General features: G+C 43.8%; 2 protein-coding genes across 2 annotated transcripts in view; one reads left to right on the top strand and one right to left on the bottom strand.

The window, feature by feature from the left end:
* Positions 1-14: 14 nt before the first annotated feature.
* Positions 15-11,774, bottom strand: LOC129848140 (CDC42 small effector protein 1-like). The gene is made up of 4 exons (XM_055915612.1): positions 11,765-11,774; positions 10,701-10,855; positions 5,460-5,564; positions 15-2,740 (listed from the first exon to the last, which is right to left on the bottom strand). Exons 1-4 carry the CDS (start codon positions 11,772-11,774, stop codon positions 2,657-2,659), a joined length of 354 nt encoding a protein of 117 aa, XP_055771587.1. The 3' UTR covers positions 15-2,656.
* A 3,742-nt stretch (positions 11,775-15,516) lies between these two features.
* LOC129848141 (serine/threonine-protein kinase Nek11-like) overlaps positions 15,517-16,500 on the top strand; it is a 50,688-nt gene continuing 49,704 nt past the window's right edge. The window contains exons 1-2 of the mRNA XM_055915613.1: positions 15,517-15,616; positions 15,849-16,063. Coding sequence (XP_055771588.1) covers positions 15,879-16,063 — 185 coding nt within the window. The 5' untranslated portion in view covers positions 15,517-15,616; positions 15,849-15,878. The remainder of the gene's footprint in view (positions 15,617-15,848; positions 16,064-16,500) is intronic.

The following is a 16,500-nucleotide window of genomic DNA, read 5'->3' as shown; positions in this document are numbered from 1 at the left end:
GCTCCTATAAGTGGTTTTGGATAAGAGCGTCTGCTAAATGACATGAACTGCTCCTATAAGTGGTTTTGGATAAGAGCGTCTGCTAAATGACATGAACTGCTCCTATAGGTGGTTTTGGATAAGAGCGTCTGCTAAATGACATGAACTGCTCCTATAGGTGGTTTTGGATAAGAGCGTCTGCTAAATGACATGAACTGCTCCTATAAGTGGTTTTGGATAAGAGCGTCTGCTAAATGACATGAACTGCTCCTATAAGTGGTTTTGGATAAGAGCGTCTGCTAAATGACATGAACTGCTCCTATAGGTGGTTTTGGATAAGAGCGTCTGCTAAATGACATGAACTGCTCCTATAGGTGGTTTTGGATAAGAGCGTCTGCTAAATGACATGAACTGCTCCTATAGGTGGTTTTGGATAAGAGCGTCTGCTAAATGACATGAACTGCTCCTATAGGTGGTTTTGGATAAGAGCGTCTGCTAAATGACATGAACTGCTCCTATAAGTGGTTTTGGATAAGAGCGTCTGCTAAATGACATGAACTGCTCCTATAGGTGGTTTTGGATAAGAGCGTCTGCTAAATGACATGAACTGCTCCTATAGGTGGTTTTGGATAAGAGCGTCTGCTAAATGACATGAACTGCTCCTATAGGTGGTTTTGGATAAGAGCGTCTGCTAAATGACATGAACTGCTCCTATAGGTGGTTTTGGATAAGAGCGTCTGCTAAATGACATGAACTGCTCCTATAAGTGGTTTTGGATAAGAGCGTCTGCTAAATGACATGAACTGCTCCTATAGGTGGTTTTGGATAAGAGCGTCTGCTAAATGACATGAACTGCTCCTATAGGTGGTTTTGGATAAGAGCGTCTGCTAAATGACATGAACTGCTCCTATAGGTGGTTTTGGATAAGAGCGTCTGCTAAATGACATGAACTGCTCCTATAGGTGGTTTTGGATAAGAGCGTCTGCTAAATGACATGAACTGCTCCTATAAGTGGTTTTGGATAAGAGCGTCTGCTAAATGACATGAACTGCTCCTATAGGTGGTTTTGGATAAGAGCGTCTGCTAAATGACATGAATGGAAGTGGAACGTTGAACATCCCCTTCTCTAATACTTGTTTTATTAGATGTTCAGTTCTGTCAGTGTAAAGGCATGTCATCACCTGTCAGCAGTGCTGGGAATAAGCCCCACTTGTTACAACAGGCTACGCTGGGTGCAGACAGATGACCCAGAACTGACAGGAATTAATGAGCCATTTCACATTATGGATCATGACCACATTGAATGTATCAATATTCTGACTGTATAGTGCAAATGCCACATAGCAATTATTCATTTGAATAATTAGGGATTTATAAAAACTAAAAAGAATGTTAATTACATTATACACAGGTCCAACGACATAGTCATTGCACTGTTATCAGAAATAAACAATTGACAAAGCAAGCCTTTCTGGGAAGTAACACTTGTTAGTATGCCACTACATGCTATACACACATTCTAGTCTGGCCTTCTCTCGTCCCAACAATAGAATAAACAAGGACCTAAAAATAAAGGTGGGAGGAGGAAGGGAGGGAAAAGAATGAGCTCAATAGCAGCACATGCCAGAAGCCCACTTCCCCTCAGAGACCCCATTAATTGTTAGGGGAGGGTTCTGGAGTTACCATAGAGACATGCTGTGGAGGGATACAATCTCCTTATTTGACTTAATGCCAATTCTATGACGATGACGTGCCGACTACAACAATAGTTTTACAGTGCCCTTAAGGTTAAACACAAGGTGAAGTGTATGGGTGCTTGGGACAGCCTTGATATCTTCTGATCTGGTAATAGTGGAGTGTTTCTTTTTATGAAGTTACACGTCTGAGCTAGACTAAGGTTGAGCCCAGCCTAACCTACGTCTTCTTAATCCTGATTCAAGAGGTAATGTCTAATGACAGAGCAGTCTGTCTGGACTGAAGTCTAGCCCTCCAGATAGGCAGACCGTCGGGACTATGTGGGTCACCCACTTCAAAACAACAGAAAACGCCAGAGTCATTCCTTCTTCCACTCCCTCACCATCTACCTGACCTATTTCTCAGGCGACTGACAGTAGCAGAGGGCTCTCTTCTAACTAGTGTTGTCGACTAGCTGAAGAATCAGCTAATGATACCCATGTCATCCCATGCCATGCATCTTGAGGATCCACAGCTGGCATGGCTGAACTAACTTCAACTAGTGAAGTTGTAGACATGGTGGTGTGGTGAATCTAATATCCAAACTCTTTGGAGGCAGGTAAACATCTTAAAATCAGGCAAACCCTTAATCTTGACCCATTGACCTTGGAGCTGTAAAAGCAGGGCTAGCACGGAAGCTAAAAAGTTACTGTGTGTTCCAGTAATTTCTCAGAAGGGACAAACTCACCGGTGGAGGTTTGGCCACCACGCAGCAGCCAATCTTGTTCCAGAACTCACTCATCCCTGCTGTGCTGCTGCTTTGCTCTGAGTGGGTCCGGAGGCCCTGCTTCTCTCTGGACGCCCTGCAGGCAGCGGAGGACGTGGTGGAGAACAAGAACGTCGCTTAGGGTGGAATGGCGTTGCAACCAGTCCAGTCCCAAAAAAAGATGAGTGTTCCCCAAGGCTCAGTGCCAAGTCCGGTTCTATTCCTTTCTCTTAACGTTTAGAATGTCACCTCTTCCCTCTCACTGAATCTCCTGTGGATGCTCGTCTCCCTAGATTTCCACTGCCTCAGGTACTGTAGGGCCTGCCGAGTCAAAACCAGATTCCATTAGTTGAAGGCTGACAAGGTATAGGAAGTGAAACAATCTCCACCTGCTAGAATAGCACAATCAATTCAGATACAGTACTATGGGCATGTTCATTTCTACATTTCAGCATCCCCATGCCAAATAGGCCTACATCTCTACAGGCCTATTTGCGGTCAGTCAACATGCGTCCCCCACACACTTGCTTATCACTCTTCCTGTCTGTGACACTCATGCAAGACGAGGGATTCACGCTGCAGTGGCAAGGGACTTCCTGTCATAATGGCAACACCCACTGAAAGATCAGGACCCGGGTCAACTGTCCCTCAGAAAAGAGCTGCAGGCATACTACGGGGATTCTCTCCTCCATCCAGTCACAGTAAACACTAGTCAACTGTCACCAAATCATTATCTAATGTAAGCTACATCAACCAGTCAGTCTTACAAATGGATTTGATTCAGGGTTGAAAGACAGACATTTAGGACTGTGACATACAAGACCTAAGAGCCATGTGCAACATGGTGGTTTCAATAGGAGATTGATGAATAATTAAACTTTTATTTTGAATAAAGTCATCAGTATTAGCACTGAATTCAACTAGGTTGAGTAAGATCTCAACTATGCTTTGATCTTTGATGTACTGGTAATCATATTAGTTCACAGTCTTGTAAAATACTGGTAAATAACCAGACAAGGACATTATTTCCCCAAACGAGTACCTACCCCCTTGCATCTTTGTAAAACCCAATACATTTATAGAGGTCAAAGAAAGAGGTTTGGGTATACTGTCTCTCTTTACAAACTGAACTCGACTTTGAACCAGGAGATCAAGGTAAAGGTAGTGAGTGAGTAAATGTGTAGCATATGTAGATCTCCAGCTTTTTAACTGTAGGTCTACTTAAAGATGCCTGGCCTGAGAACAACACCGGCCATTGATTTACCGTGTTCTGTTATAGCCTCAATTCAACAGGGCAACAGGCATGTTAAATAAAACTGAGTGACTATCCAATTGAATATCCTGAAAAGAGATGGTCATTGAATGTGTATTAAAATGTGTCCAATATCCAATCTTGATGAATGTGATTTTTAAAGAGTAGGGACAATGATTGTAGCCTAATTCTCAAATGAACATTCTCAATATTTTCTATTGAGGCATTATTTTTGTCTTCAGGTACGCCACCATCTCGACGGAAACATCTGTAAGGCAACACCATAAGTAACATCTGCATTTAACATTTTACTAACGACAAACACTGACGCGAGTTCTCAACCCAAAAACCGTTCACTCAATCCAGTCACTCCGAAATTAGCATAGCAATATATTTACATCTAGATCCCTGCCACAATTAAACAACCCATTTCAACCAATTTGCCTTTACCGTAACATCAGTGTGGAATCCGCTTTCTCCCTCAAACGAACATGATCTCTTTAAAACGGTCAGCTCGCGAGTCGAGATGTGGTAAAGTAAAACGTCTCCTATGTTCTGCGGGTAGGCTACACTTCTTCTTCTCAGGCTTTTACGGTGGCAGAACTATAGCGCCACAACTGGAAGAAAATCAACAGGCTAATGAAAGCATTGCACAATCTGGGATATTTTCTGCTACGCTGCAACCTGGTCTCAGAGCATTCAGAGCATTTCGTATTACTCTGTACATAAATCTGAGACTCTTAATTTAGTATGATATGTTATGTTTCGTATGGTATGTATTGATTTGTGGATGTCCATCACCCATTTCATATGACGAATTCATTCAATTTGTATTATATGTTACGAATTTGCACAACAAATTAGTGAAACGTATGATATGTTACAAATTCTAGCCAGGAGGCGAGCTGGCTAGCTGGTTAACGTTAGCTAGGCTAGGAGTTAGGGGTTGGGGTTAAGTTTAGGAGTTAGGGTTAGGGTTAGGTTAGCTACAGTTAAGGTTAGGGTAAGGGGAATGGTTAGCTAACATGCTAAGTACATTACATGACCAAAATGATGTGGACACCTGCTTGTCGAACATCTCATTCCAAAATCATGGACATTAATATGGAGTCAATCCCCACTTTGCTGCTATAACAGCCTCCACTCTTCTAGGAAGGCTTTCCATTGGATGTTGGAACATTGCTGCGGGGACTTGCTTCCATTCATCCACAAGAGCATTAGTGAGGTCAGGCACAGATGTTGGGAAATTAGGCCTGGCTCGCAATTGGCATCCAATTCATCCCAAAGGTTTTCGATGGGGTTGAGGTCAGGGCTCTGTGCAGGCCAGTCAAGTTCTTCCACACCGATCTCGACAAACCATTTCTGTATGGACCTCACTTTGTACATAGGGGCATTGTCATGTTTAAACAGGAAAGGGCCTTCCCCAAACTGTTGCCACAAAGAGTGACCAGACTAGTGATTGGCTAGTCTTCTGATAGTACTGTATCCAGCTTTATCCATCATAGCATAACAGGTTTCAAACTAAAGTTAATATCCAGATCCTACTAATAGGTGAATGAATTGAGAAACATTTCCCAGCGTTTCTACATTTCCTCATCTCATTCCCTGTCCAACGTGACTGTATTCCGTGGGAAACCAGGCCAACATTCCTAGCGGCAGGTTGGAAGCTGCAAAGCCCAGCCCATGTACTGAGGAGTAACACACACACACACACACACTACCTTCACAATATCTCAACACATTTTAAGACACACCAGCCCCAGTCAGTCTAGGTATCATCTCTCTTACCGGGGCCCGGCCCTCTGCCATCTCCCCAGAGCCAATGTGTGTCAAGTGGACAAAGTTTGTGGGCTCGCCGATCATGCTGCGGTCGATTTTCCTGCGCCTCTTTCTCTGGAAATAATAGAAAATATATAGAAATAGAAAAATGGGGACTTAGACAGATATTATGCAATCAAGCCCAGTGGAAGAAAATCCTTACAGACTTTACAGCTCACACACACTATGCATTTTGGAACCTGAATGGGATGATCTTCCATTAGAGTTTTGATCTTCTACTTGTTTTTTTCCAAACTCAAATGGCAGCAGGTCAGGCCACCTGGCGGCGGTTAAGAGATTTGGGCTAGTAACTGAAAGGTCGCTGGTTCGAATCCCCCAAAGCAGGTGAAAAATCTGCCCGCTGTGCCCTTGAAGACACTTAACATGAACTGCTCCTATAAGTGGTTTTGGATAAGAGCGTCTGCTAAATGACATGAACTGCTCCTATAAGTGGTTTTGGATAAGAGCGTCTGCTAAATGACATGAACTGCTCCTATAGGTGGTTTTGGATAAGAGCGTCTGCCAAATGACATGAACTGCTCCTATAGGTGGTAAACACAAGGTGAAGTGTATGGGTGCTTGGGACAGCCTTGATATCTTCTGATCTGGTAATAGTGGAGTGTTTCTTTTTATGAAGTTACACGTCTGAGCTAGACTAAGGTTGAGCCCAGCCTAACCTACGTCTTCTTAATCCTGATTCAAGAGGTAATGTTATCTGCCCGAGGGATTTATCCAACCGGCAAATCCGTCCCGACGTTACCTGAACGCTCACCTGAGGCCCGCTAATCGTTAGCTGTCCTATCGGCTGCTATCTGAACAAAACCCCACTACACGGAGCCTACCGACGGAAACGCACGAGGTATCTACAAACAGACCTCCATCCTATGCTGCTACCGATAGCCATATACCCGGCCAGCTGTCTGGATCGCCACGACCCCAACCAACCTCTACTCACTGGACCCTTACTGATCACTCGATTAAGCATGCCTCTCCTTAATGTAAATATGCCTTGTCCATTGCTGTTCTGGTTAGTGTTTATTGGCTTATTTCACTGTAGAGATTCTAGCCCTGCTCTCTATACCATATCCAACCTCTCAGTTCCACCACCCACATATGCGATGACATCACCTGGTTTCAATGATGTTTCTAGAGACAAGATCTCTCTCATCATCACTCAATACCTAGATTTACCTCCACTGTATTCACATCCTACCATACCTTTGTCTGTACATTATTCCTTTAAACTATTTTATCGCCCCCAGAAACTTCCTTTTACTCTCTGCTCTAGTAGCTCTAGGCGACCAATTCTCATAGCTTTTAGCCGTACCATTATCCTACTTCTCCTCTGTTCCTCTGGTGATGTAGAGGTGAATCCAGGCCCTGCAGTACCTGGCTCCACTCCTATTCCCCAGGCGCTCTCTTTTGATGACTTCTGTAACCGTAATAGCCTTGGCTTCATGCATGTTAACATTAGAAGCCTCCTCCCTAAGTTTGTTTTGTTCACTGCTTTAGCACACTCTACCAACCCGGATGTTTTAGCCGTGTCTGAATCCTGGCTTAGAAAGACCACCAAAAATTCAGACATTTTTATCCCCAATTACAATATTTTCAGACAAGATAGAACGGCCAAAGGGGGCGGTGTTGCAATCTACTGCAAAGACTGCCTGCAGAGTTCTGTTATACTATCCAGGTCTGTTCCCAAACAATTTGAACTTCTACTTTTAAAAATCCACCTCTCTAAAAACAAGTCTCTCACCGTTGCCGCCTGCTATAGACCACCCTCTGCCCCCAGCTGTGCTCTGGACACTATATGTGAACTGATTGCCCCCCATCTATCTTCAGAGCTCGTGCTGCTAGGCGACCTAAATTTGAACATGCTCAACACCCCAGCCACCCTACAATCTAAGCTTGATGCCCTCAATCTCACACAAATTATCAATGAACCTACCAGGTACCACCCCAATTCCGTAAACACGGGTACCCTCATAGATATCATCCTAACAAACTTACCCTCCAAATACACCTCTGCTGTTTTCAACCAAGATCTCAGCGATCACTGCCTCATTGCCTGCATCCGTAATGGGTCAGCGGTCAAACGACCTCCACTCATCACTGTCAAACGCTCCCTGAAACACTTCAGCGAGCAGGCCTTCCTAATCGACCTGGCCGGGATATCCTGGAAGGATATTGATCTCATCCCGTCAGTAGAGGATGCCTGGTCATTTTTTAAAAATGCCTTCCTCACCATCTTGAATAAGCATGCCCCATTCAAGAAATTTAGAACCAGGAACAGATATAGCCCTTGGTTCTCTCCTGACCTGACTGCCCTTAACCATCAGAAAAACATCCTATGGCGTTCTGCATTAGCATCGAACAGCCCCCGTGATATGCAACTTTTCAGGGAAGCCAGAAACCAATATACACAGGCAGTTAGAACAGCCAAGGCTAGCTTTTTCAAGCAGAAATTTGCTTCCTGCAACACAAATTCAAAAAAGTTCTGGGACACCATAAAGTCCATGGAGAATAAGAACACCTCCTCCCAGCTTCCAACCGCTCTGAAGATAGGAAACACTGTCACCACCGACAAATCCACTATAATTGAGAATTTCAATAAGCATTTTTCTACGGCTGGCCATGCTTTCCACCTGGCTACCCCTACCCCGGACAACAGCACTGCCCTCCCCTCTGCTACTCGCCCAAGCCTTCCCCATTTCTCTTTCTCCCAAATACAGTCAGCTGATGTTCTTAATGAGCTGCAAAATCTGGACCCTTACAAATCAGCCGGGCTAGATAATCTGGACCCTTTCTTTCTAAAACTATCTGCTGAAATTGTTGCCACCCCTATTACTAGCCTCTTCAACCTCTCTTTCGTGTCGTCTGAGATCCCCAAAGATTGGAAAGCAGCTGCGGTTATCCCCCTCTTCAAAGGGGGGGACACCCTTGACCCTAACTGCTACAGACCTATATCTATCCTACCCTGCCTTTCTAAGGTCTTCGAAAGCCAAGTCAACAAACAGATTACCGACCATTTCGAATCACACCACACCTTCTCCGCTATGCAATCTGGTTTCAGAGCTGGTCATGGGTGCACCTCAGCCACGCTCAAGGTCATAAACGATATCGTAACCGCCATCGATAGGAAACAATACTGTGCAGCCGTATTCATTGACCTGGCCAAGGCTTTTGACTCTGTCAATCACCACATCCTCATTGGCAGACTCGACAGCCTTGGTTTCTCTAATGATTGCCTCGCCTGGTTCACCAACTACTTCTCTGATAGAGTTCAGTGTGTCAAATCGGAGGGTCTGTTGTCCGGGCCTCTGGCAGTCTCTATGGGGGTGCCACAGGGTTCAATTCTTGGACCGACTCTCTTCTCTGTTTACATCAATGATGTCGCTCTTGCTGCTGGTGATTCTCTGATCCACCTCTACGCAGACGACACTATTCTGTATACTTCTGGCCCTTCTTTTGACACTGTGTTAACAACCCTCCAGGCGAGCTTCAATGCCATACAACTCTCCTTCCGTGGCCTCCAACTGCTCTTAAATACAAGTAAAACCAAATGCATGATCTTCAACCGATCGCTGCCTGCTCCTGCCCGCCTGTCCAACATCACTACTTTGGACGGCTCTGACTTAGAATATGTGGACAACTACAAATACCTAGGTGTCTGGTTAGACTGTAAACTCTCCTTCCAGACCCACATCAAACATCTCCAATCCAAAGTCAAATCTAGAATTGGCTTCCTATTCCGCAACAAAGCATCCTTTACTCATGCTGCCAAACATACCCTTGTAAAACTGACCATCCTACCAATCCTCGACTTCGGTGATGTCATTTACAAAATAGCCTCCAAAACCCTACTCAATAAATTGGATGCAGTCTATCACAGTGCCATCCGTTTTGTCACCAAAGCCCCATATACTACCCACCACTGCGACCTGTACACTCTCGTTGGCTGGCCCTCGCTTCATACTCGTCGCCAAACCCACTGGTTCCAGGTCATCTACAAGACCCTGCTAGGTAAAGTCCCCCCTTATCTCAGCTCGCTGGTCACCATAGCAGCACCTACCTGTAGCACGCGCTCCAGCAGGTATATCTCTCTAGTCACCCCCAAAACCAATTCTTCCTTTGGACGCCTCTCCTTCCAGTTCTCTGCTGCCAATGACTGGAACGAACTACAAAAATCTCTGAAACTGGAAACACCTATCTCCCTCACTAGCTTTAAGCACCAGCTGTCAGAGCAGCTCATAGATTACTGCACCTGTACATAACCCATCTACAATTTAGCCCAAACAACTACCTCTTTACCTACTGTATTTATTTATTAATTTATTTTGCTCCTTTGCACCCCATTATTTCTGTCTCTACTTTGCACTTTCTTCCAATGCAAACCAACCATTCCAGTGTTTTTTTAGTTTTTATTTTACTTGCTGTGTTGTACTCACTTCGCCTCCATGGCCTTTTTATATTTTATTTATTTATACATATATCTGTTTGCCTTCACCTCCCTTATCTCACCTCACTTGCTCACATTGTATATAGACTTATTTTTTTTTTCACTGTATTATTGACTATATGTTTGTTTTTACTCCATGTGTAACTATGTGTTGTTGTATGTGTCGAACTGCTTTGCTTTATCTTGGCCAGGTCGCAATTGTAAATGAGAACGTGTTCTCAATTTGCCTACCTGGTTAAATAAAGGTTAAATAAATAAATAAAAATAAATAAAAAATGTCTAATGACAGAGCAGTCTGTCTGGACTGAAGTCTAGCCCTCCAGATAGGCAGACCGTCGGGACTATGTGGGTCACCCACTTCAAAACAACAGAAAACGCCAGAGTCATTCCTTCTTCCACTCCCTCACCATCTACCTGACCTATTTCTCAGGCGACTGACAGTAGCAGAGGGCTCTCTTCTAACTAGTGTTGTCGACTAGCTGAAGAATCAGCTAATGATACCCATGTCATCCCATGCCATGCATCTTGAGGATCCACAGCTGGCATGGCTGAACTAACTTCAACTAGTGAAGTTGTAGACATGGTGGTGTGGTGAATCTAATATCCAAACTCTTTGGAGGCAGGTAAACATCTTAAAATCAGGCAAACCCTTAATCTTGACCCATTGACCTTGGAGCTGTAAAAGCAGGGCTAGCACGGAAGCTAAAAAGTTACTGTGTGTTCCAGTAATTTCTCAGAAGGGACAAACTCACCGGTGGAGGTTTGGCCACCACGCAGCAGCCAATCTTGTTCCAGAACTCACTCATCCCTGCTGTGCTGCTGCTTTGCTCTGAGTGGGTCCGGAGGCCCTGCTTCTCTCTGGACGCCCTGCAGGCAGCGGAGGACGTGGTGGAGAACAAGAACGTCGCTTAGGGTGGAATGGCGTTGCAACCAGTCCAGTCCCAAAAAAAGATGAGTGTTCCCCAAGGCTCAGTGCCAAGTCCGGTTCTATTCCTTTCTCTTAACGTTTAGAATGTCACCTCTTCCCTCTCACTGAATCTCCTGTGGATGCTCGTCTCCCTAGATTTCCACTGCCTCAGGTACTGTAGGGCCTGCCGAGTCAAAACCAGATTCCATTAGTTGAAGGCTGACAAGGTATAGGAAGTGAAACAATCTCCACCTGCTAGAATAGCACAATCAATTCAGATACAGTACTATGGGCATGTTCATTTCTACATTTCAGCATCCCCATGCCAAATAGGCCTACATCTCTACAGGCCTATTTGCGGTCAGTCAACATGCGTCCCCCACACACTTGCTTATCACTCTTCCTGTCTGTGACACTCATGCAAGACGAGGGATTCACGCTGCAGTGGCAAGGGACTTCCTGTCATAATGGCAACACCCACTGAAAGATCAGGACCCGGGTCAACTGTCCCTCAGAAAAGAGCTGCAGGCATACTACGGGGATTCTCTCCTCCATCCAGTCACAGTAAACACTAGTCAACTGTCACCAAATCATTATCTAATGTAAGCTACATCAACCAGTCAGTCTTACAAATGGATTTGATTCAGGGTTGAAAGACAGACATTTAGGACTGTGACATACAAGACCTAAGAGCCATGTGCAACATGGTGGTTTCAATAGGAGATTGATGAATAATTAAACTTTTATTTTGAATAAAGTCATCAGTATTAGCACTGAATTCAACTAGGTTGAGTAAGATCTCAACTATGCTTTGATCTTTGATGTACTGGTAATCATATTAGTTCACAGTCTTGTAAAATACTGGTAAATAACCAGACAAGGACATTATTTCCCCAAACGAGTACCTACCCCCTTGCATCTTTGTAAAACCCAATACATTTATAGAGGTCAAAGAAAGAGGTTTGGGTATACTGTCTCTCTTTACAAACTGAACTCGACTTTGAACCAGGAGATCAAGGTAAAGGTAGTGAGTGAGTAAATGTGTAGCATATGTAGATCTCCAGCTTTTTAACTGTAGGTCTACTTAAAGATGCCTGGCCTGAGAACAACACCGGCCATTGATTTACCGTGTTCTGTTATAGCCTCAATTCAACAGGGCAACAGGCATGTTAAATAAAACTGAGTGACTATCCAATTGAATATCCTGAAAAGAGATGGTCATTGAATGTGTATTAAAATGTGTCCAATATCCAATCTTGATGAATGTGATTTTTAAAGAGTAGGGACAATGATTGTAGCCTAATTCTCAAATGAACATTCTCAATATTTTCTATTGAGGCATTATTTTTGTCTTCAGGTACGCCACCATCTCGACGGAAACATCTGTAAGGCAACACCATAAGTAACATCTGCATTTAACATTTTACTAACGACAAACACTGACGCGAGTTCTCAACCCAAAAACCGTTCACTCAATCCAGTCACTCCGAAATTAGCATAGCAATATATTTACATCTAGATCCCTGCCACAATTAAACAACCCATTTCAACCAATTTGCCTTTACCGTAACATCAGTGTGGAATCCGCTTTCTCCCTCAAACGAACATGATCTCTTTAAAACGGTCAGCTCGCGAGTCGAGATGTGGTAAAGTAAAACGTCTCCTATGTTCTGCGGGTAGGCTACACTTCTTCTTCTCAGGCTTTTACGGTGGCAGAACTATAGCGCCACAACTGGAAGAAAATCAACAGGCTAATGAAAGCATTGCACAATCTGGGATATTTTCTGCTACGCTGCAACCTGGTCTCAGAGCATTCAGAGCATTTCGTATTACTCTGTACATAAATCTGAGACTCTTAATTTAGTATGATATGTTATGTTTCGTATGGTATGTATTGATTTGTGGATGTCCATCACCCATTTCATATGACGAATTCATTCAATTTGTATTATATGTTACGAATTTGCACAACAAATTAGTGAAACGTATGATATGTTACAAATTCTAGCCAGGAGGCGAGCTGGCTAGCTGGTTAACGTTAGCTAGGCTAGGAGTTAGGGGTTGGGGTTAAGTTTAGAAGTTAGGGTTAGGGTTAGGTTAGCTACGGTTAAGGTTAGGGTAAGGGGAATGGTTAGCTAACATGCTAAGTACATTACATGACCAAAATGATGTGGACACCTGCTTGTCGAACATCTCATTCCAAAATCATGGACATTAATATGGAGTCAATCCCCACTTTGCTGCTATAACAGCCTCCACTCTTCTAGGAAGGCTTTCCATTGGATGTTGGAACATTGCTGCGGGGACTTGCTTCCATTCATCCACAAGAGCATTAGTGAGGTCAGGCACAGATGTTGGGAAATTAGGCCTGGCTCGCAATTGGCATCCAATTCATCCCAAAGGTTTTCGATGGGGTTGAGGTCAGGGCTCTGTGCAGGCCAGTCAAGTTCTTCCACACCGATCTCGACAAACCATTTCTGTATGGACCTCACTTTGTACATAGGGGCATTGTCATGTTTAAACAGGAAAGGGCCTTCCCCAAACTGTTGCCACAAAGTTGGAAGCACAGAATCATCTAGAATGTCATTGTATAAAGTAACATTAAGATTTCCCTTAACTGGAACTAAGGGGTCTAGCCTGAACCATGAAAAACAGCCCCAGACCAATATTGTTCCTCCACCAAACCCAGATTTGTCCGTCAGACTGCCAAGTGATGAAGCGTGAATAATCACTCCAGAGTAGACATTTCCACTGCTCCAGAGTCCAATGGCGCTGAGCTTTACACTACTCATGCTGACGCTTGGCATTGGAGATGGTAATCTCAGGCTTGTGTGTGGCTGTTCAGCCATGGAAACCCATTTAGTGAAGCTCCCGACGAACAGTTATTGTGCTGACATTGCTTCCAGAGGCAGTTTGGAATTCGGGAGTGAGTGTTGCAACTGAGGACAGACCATTTTTAAGCTTACGCGCTTCAGCACTCGGCGGTCCCATTCTGTGAGCTTGTGTGGCCTACCACTTTGTTGCTGAGCCGTTGTTGCTCCTAGACATTTTCGCTTCACAATAACAACACTTACAGATGACCGGGGCAGCTCTAGTGTGGCAGAAATTTGACAAACTGACTTGTTGGAAAGGTGGCATCCTATGACGGTGCCACATTGAATGTCACTGAGCTCTTCAGCACTTTTATTTTTCTGCAAATGTTTGTCTATGGAGATTGCATGGCGGTGTGCTCGATTTGATACACCTGTCAGCAACGGATGTTGCATAAATAGCCGAATCCGTTAATTTGAAGGGGTGTCCACATATGTTCATATATATTAGCTAAAATGCTAAAGTTGTCTGTGATGAGATTCAAACTCACAACCTTTGGGTTGCTAGACATTCACGTTATACACCCACCCATCCATCCAGCCCTACCAACCATCCTACTTTAAATAACCATGTATCCATACCAAACATAATATATCATACTAATCTGAGCTTTCCGGATTTACTTTTACTATATTACGTCTAGTCTATGAGATCAGACTGCAATGCAAGTCTCATTTCAATAATAGTAGGTCTATCTACAGTGCATTCGGAAAGTAGTCAGACCCCTTGACCTCTTCCACATTCTAAAATGGATTAAATGGAAGGTTCACCTTCCAACAGGACAACGACCCTAAGCACACAGCCAAGACAACGCTGTGAGCTGTCAGAGCCCATCTGTAAACAGCCCATCTATCTATCTCATCCCCTTACTGTATTTATTTGATTTATCTTGCTCCTTTGCACCCCAGTATCTCTACTTCACATTCATCTTCTGCACATCTACCATTCCAGTGTTTAATTGCTATATTGTAATTACTTCGCCACCATGGCCTATTTATTGCCTTACCTCCCTTATCCTACCTCATTTGCACTCACTGTATATAGACTTTTTGTTTTATTTTTTCTACTGAATTATTCACTGTATGTTTTGTTTATTCCATGTGTAACTCTGTGTTGTTGTATGTGTCGAATTGCTATGCTTTATTTTGGCCAGGTCGCAGTTGCAAATGAGAATTTGTTCTCAACTAGCCTACCTGGTTTAATAAAGCAGAGACCTGAAAATAGTTGTGCAGCGACGCTCCCCATCCAACCTGGCAGAGTTTTAGAGGATTTGCAGAGAAGAATGGGAGAAACTCCCCAAATACAGGTGTGCCAAGCTTATAGCGTCATACTCAAGAAGACTCGAGGCTGTAATCGCTGCCAAAGGTGCTTCAACAAAGTACTGAGAAAAGGGTCTGAATACTTATGTAAATGTGATATTTACGTTTTTTATTTGTAATCAATTTGCTAACAATTCTAAGCCTGTTTTTGCTTTGTCATTATGGAGTAGATTGAGGGGGATTTTTTTTTAAATATACATTTTAGAATAAGGCTGTAACATAACAAAATGTGGAAAAAGTCATTGACTATATTCTTGAAGAATATGACTTAGGTTAGGTAGCCAGCCTACAGATGTCTCATACAACTCCGTTCCACGTTAGAAGAGAATAGAGTATACGTGTAGTCTTCTGGTCAAATGCATTGTCATGAGAATTGAGACTAAAACTCCCTATCCCAAACAGGCCTTCACATCAGAAGGCTCTTCACTGACACCTGGTGAAATAAAAGGGTATAATGAAAGGGAGACGAGGTTTCCTATTACCATAGGAACAAGAGTAAACACGGAAGTTAATACAGTAGGCTATGGATGTTTTAAACTGGTGGAAATAGCCAACACCTGACTGCAAACAGGTGAGTTTGTTTGACAAAGTGGCAATAGTGAAATAGAATAAGCCAGCCAGGATTCTGGTTTCAGTAATCCTACACTGTAACAAGTGCGATGTGCTGCTATCTGACGCGATGTGCTGCTATCTGACTATGTCTCCCCTGTATTAAAGATGTATTTATTTATTTTCATCTTGATTGCGCAAACGTGCATAAAATAAGGTAAAGCAACATGTTTGTGTTTTGCTGAATTTTGCAGTTAATTCTCCTGTAAGAATCCCGCAACAAGATGCCCAAGTTTGAGGAGCTGGAAGCACATTCATCCTGCCATGTCCACTCCCCCTCCACTCCTGTAACTCCTGGCCCCAGTAACCTGATTGCCAAAAGATACAGCATCCTACAGAGATTGGGCAGAGGGAGTTTTGGCACTGTTTACCTCGTACAGGACACTAGAGCAAGGGATGGGGAGAAACTGTGAGTATGCCTCCTGCTGTTGTCCTGCGCTGCTCTTCACATGTCAACTGCCCAGTGCCCACCTTGCCCTCTATTAGAAATGGGTAAAATCTTTCATATTCCGTACACCTCTCCAATCCTTTTAGATAAGCGTGTTGGGGGTCGAGACCAATGACTAGGGGTGTAGGGGTGGTTCTTCTACCGTTGGTGCTCAAGCAGTTCTGTGTTCATCCTCTTGGTGGCAGCATTAGCCTGGCATACAGATGCTTGAGAGCACCTCACATCTCTTCTCTTCCCCTCTTCTCTTCCCCTCTCCCTTCTCTCTATTCTCTCTCTTCTCTCTATTCTCTCTCTTCTCTCTCTTCTCTCTCTTCCCCTCTCTCTTCTCTCTCTTCCCCTCTCTTCCCCTCTCTCTTCTCTCTCTCTCTCTCTCTCATCATATCCCCATGTATGGGGGA

Source organism: Salvelinus fontinalis, unplaced genomic scaffold (genome assembly GCF_029448725.1).
Source record: "Salvelinus fontinalis isolate EN_2023a unplaced genomic scaffold, ASM2944872v1 scaffold_1009, whole genome shotgun sequence".
Taxonomy (NCBI): domain Eukaryota; kingdom Metazoa; phylum Chordata; class Actinopteri; order Salmoniformes; family Salmonidae; genus Salvelinus; species Salvelinus fontinalis.
The sequence above is the reverse complement of the archived record's forward strand: the minus strand, read 5'-3'. Positions and strand labels throughout refer to the sequence as shown.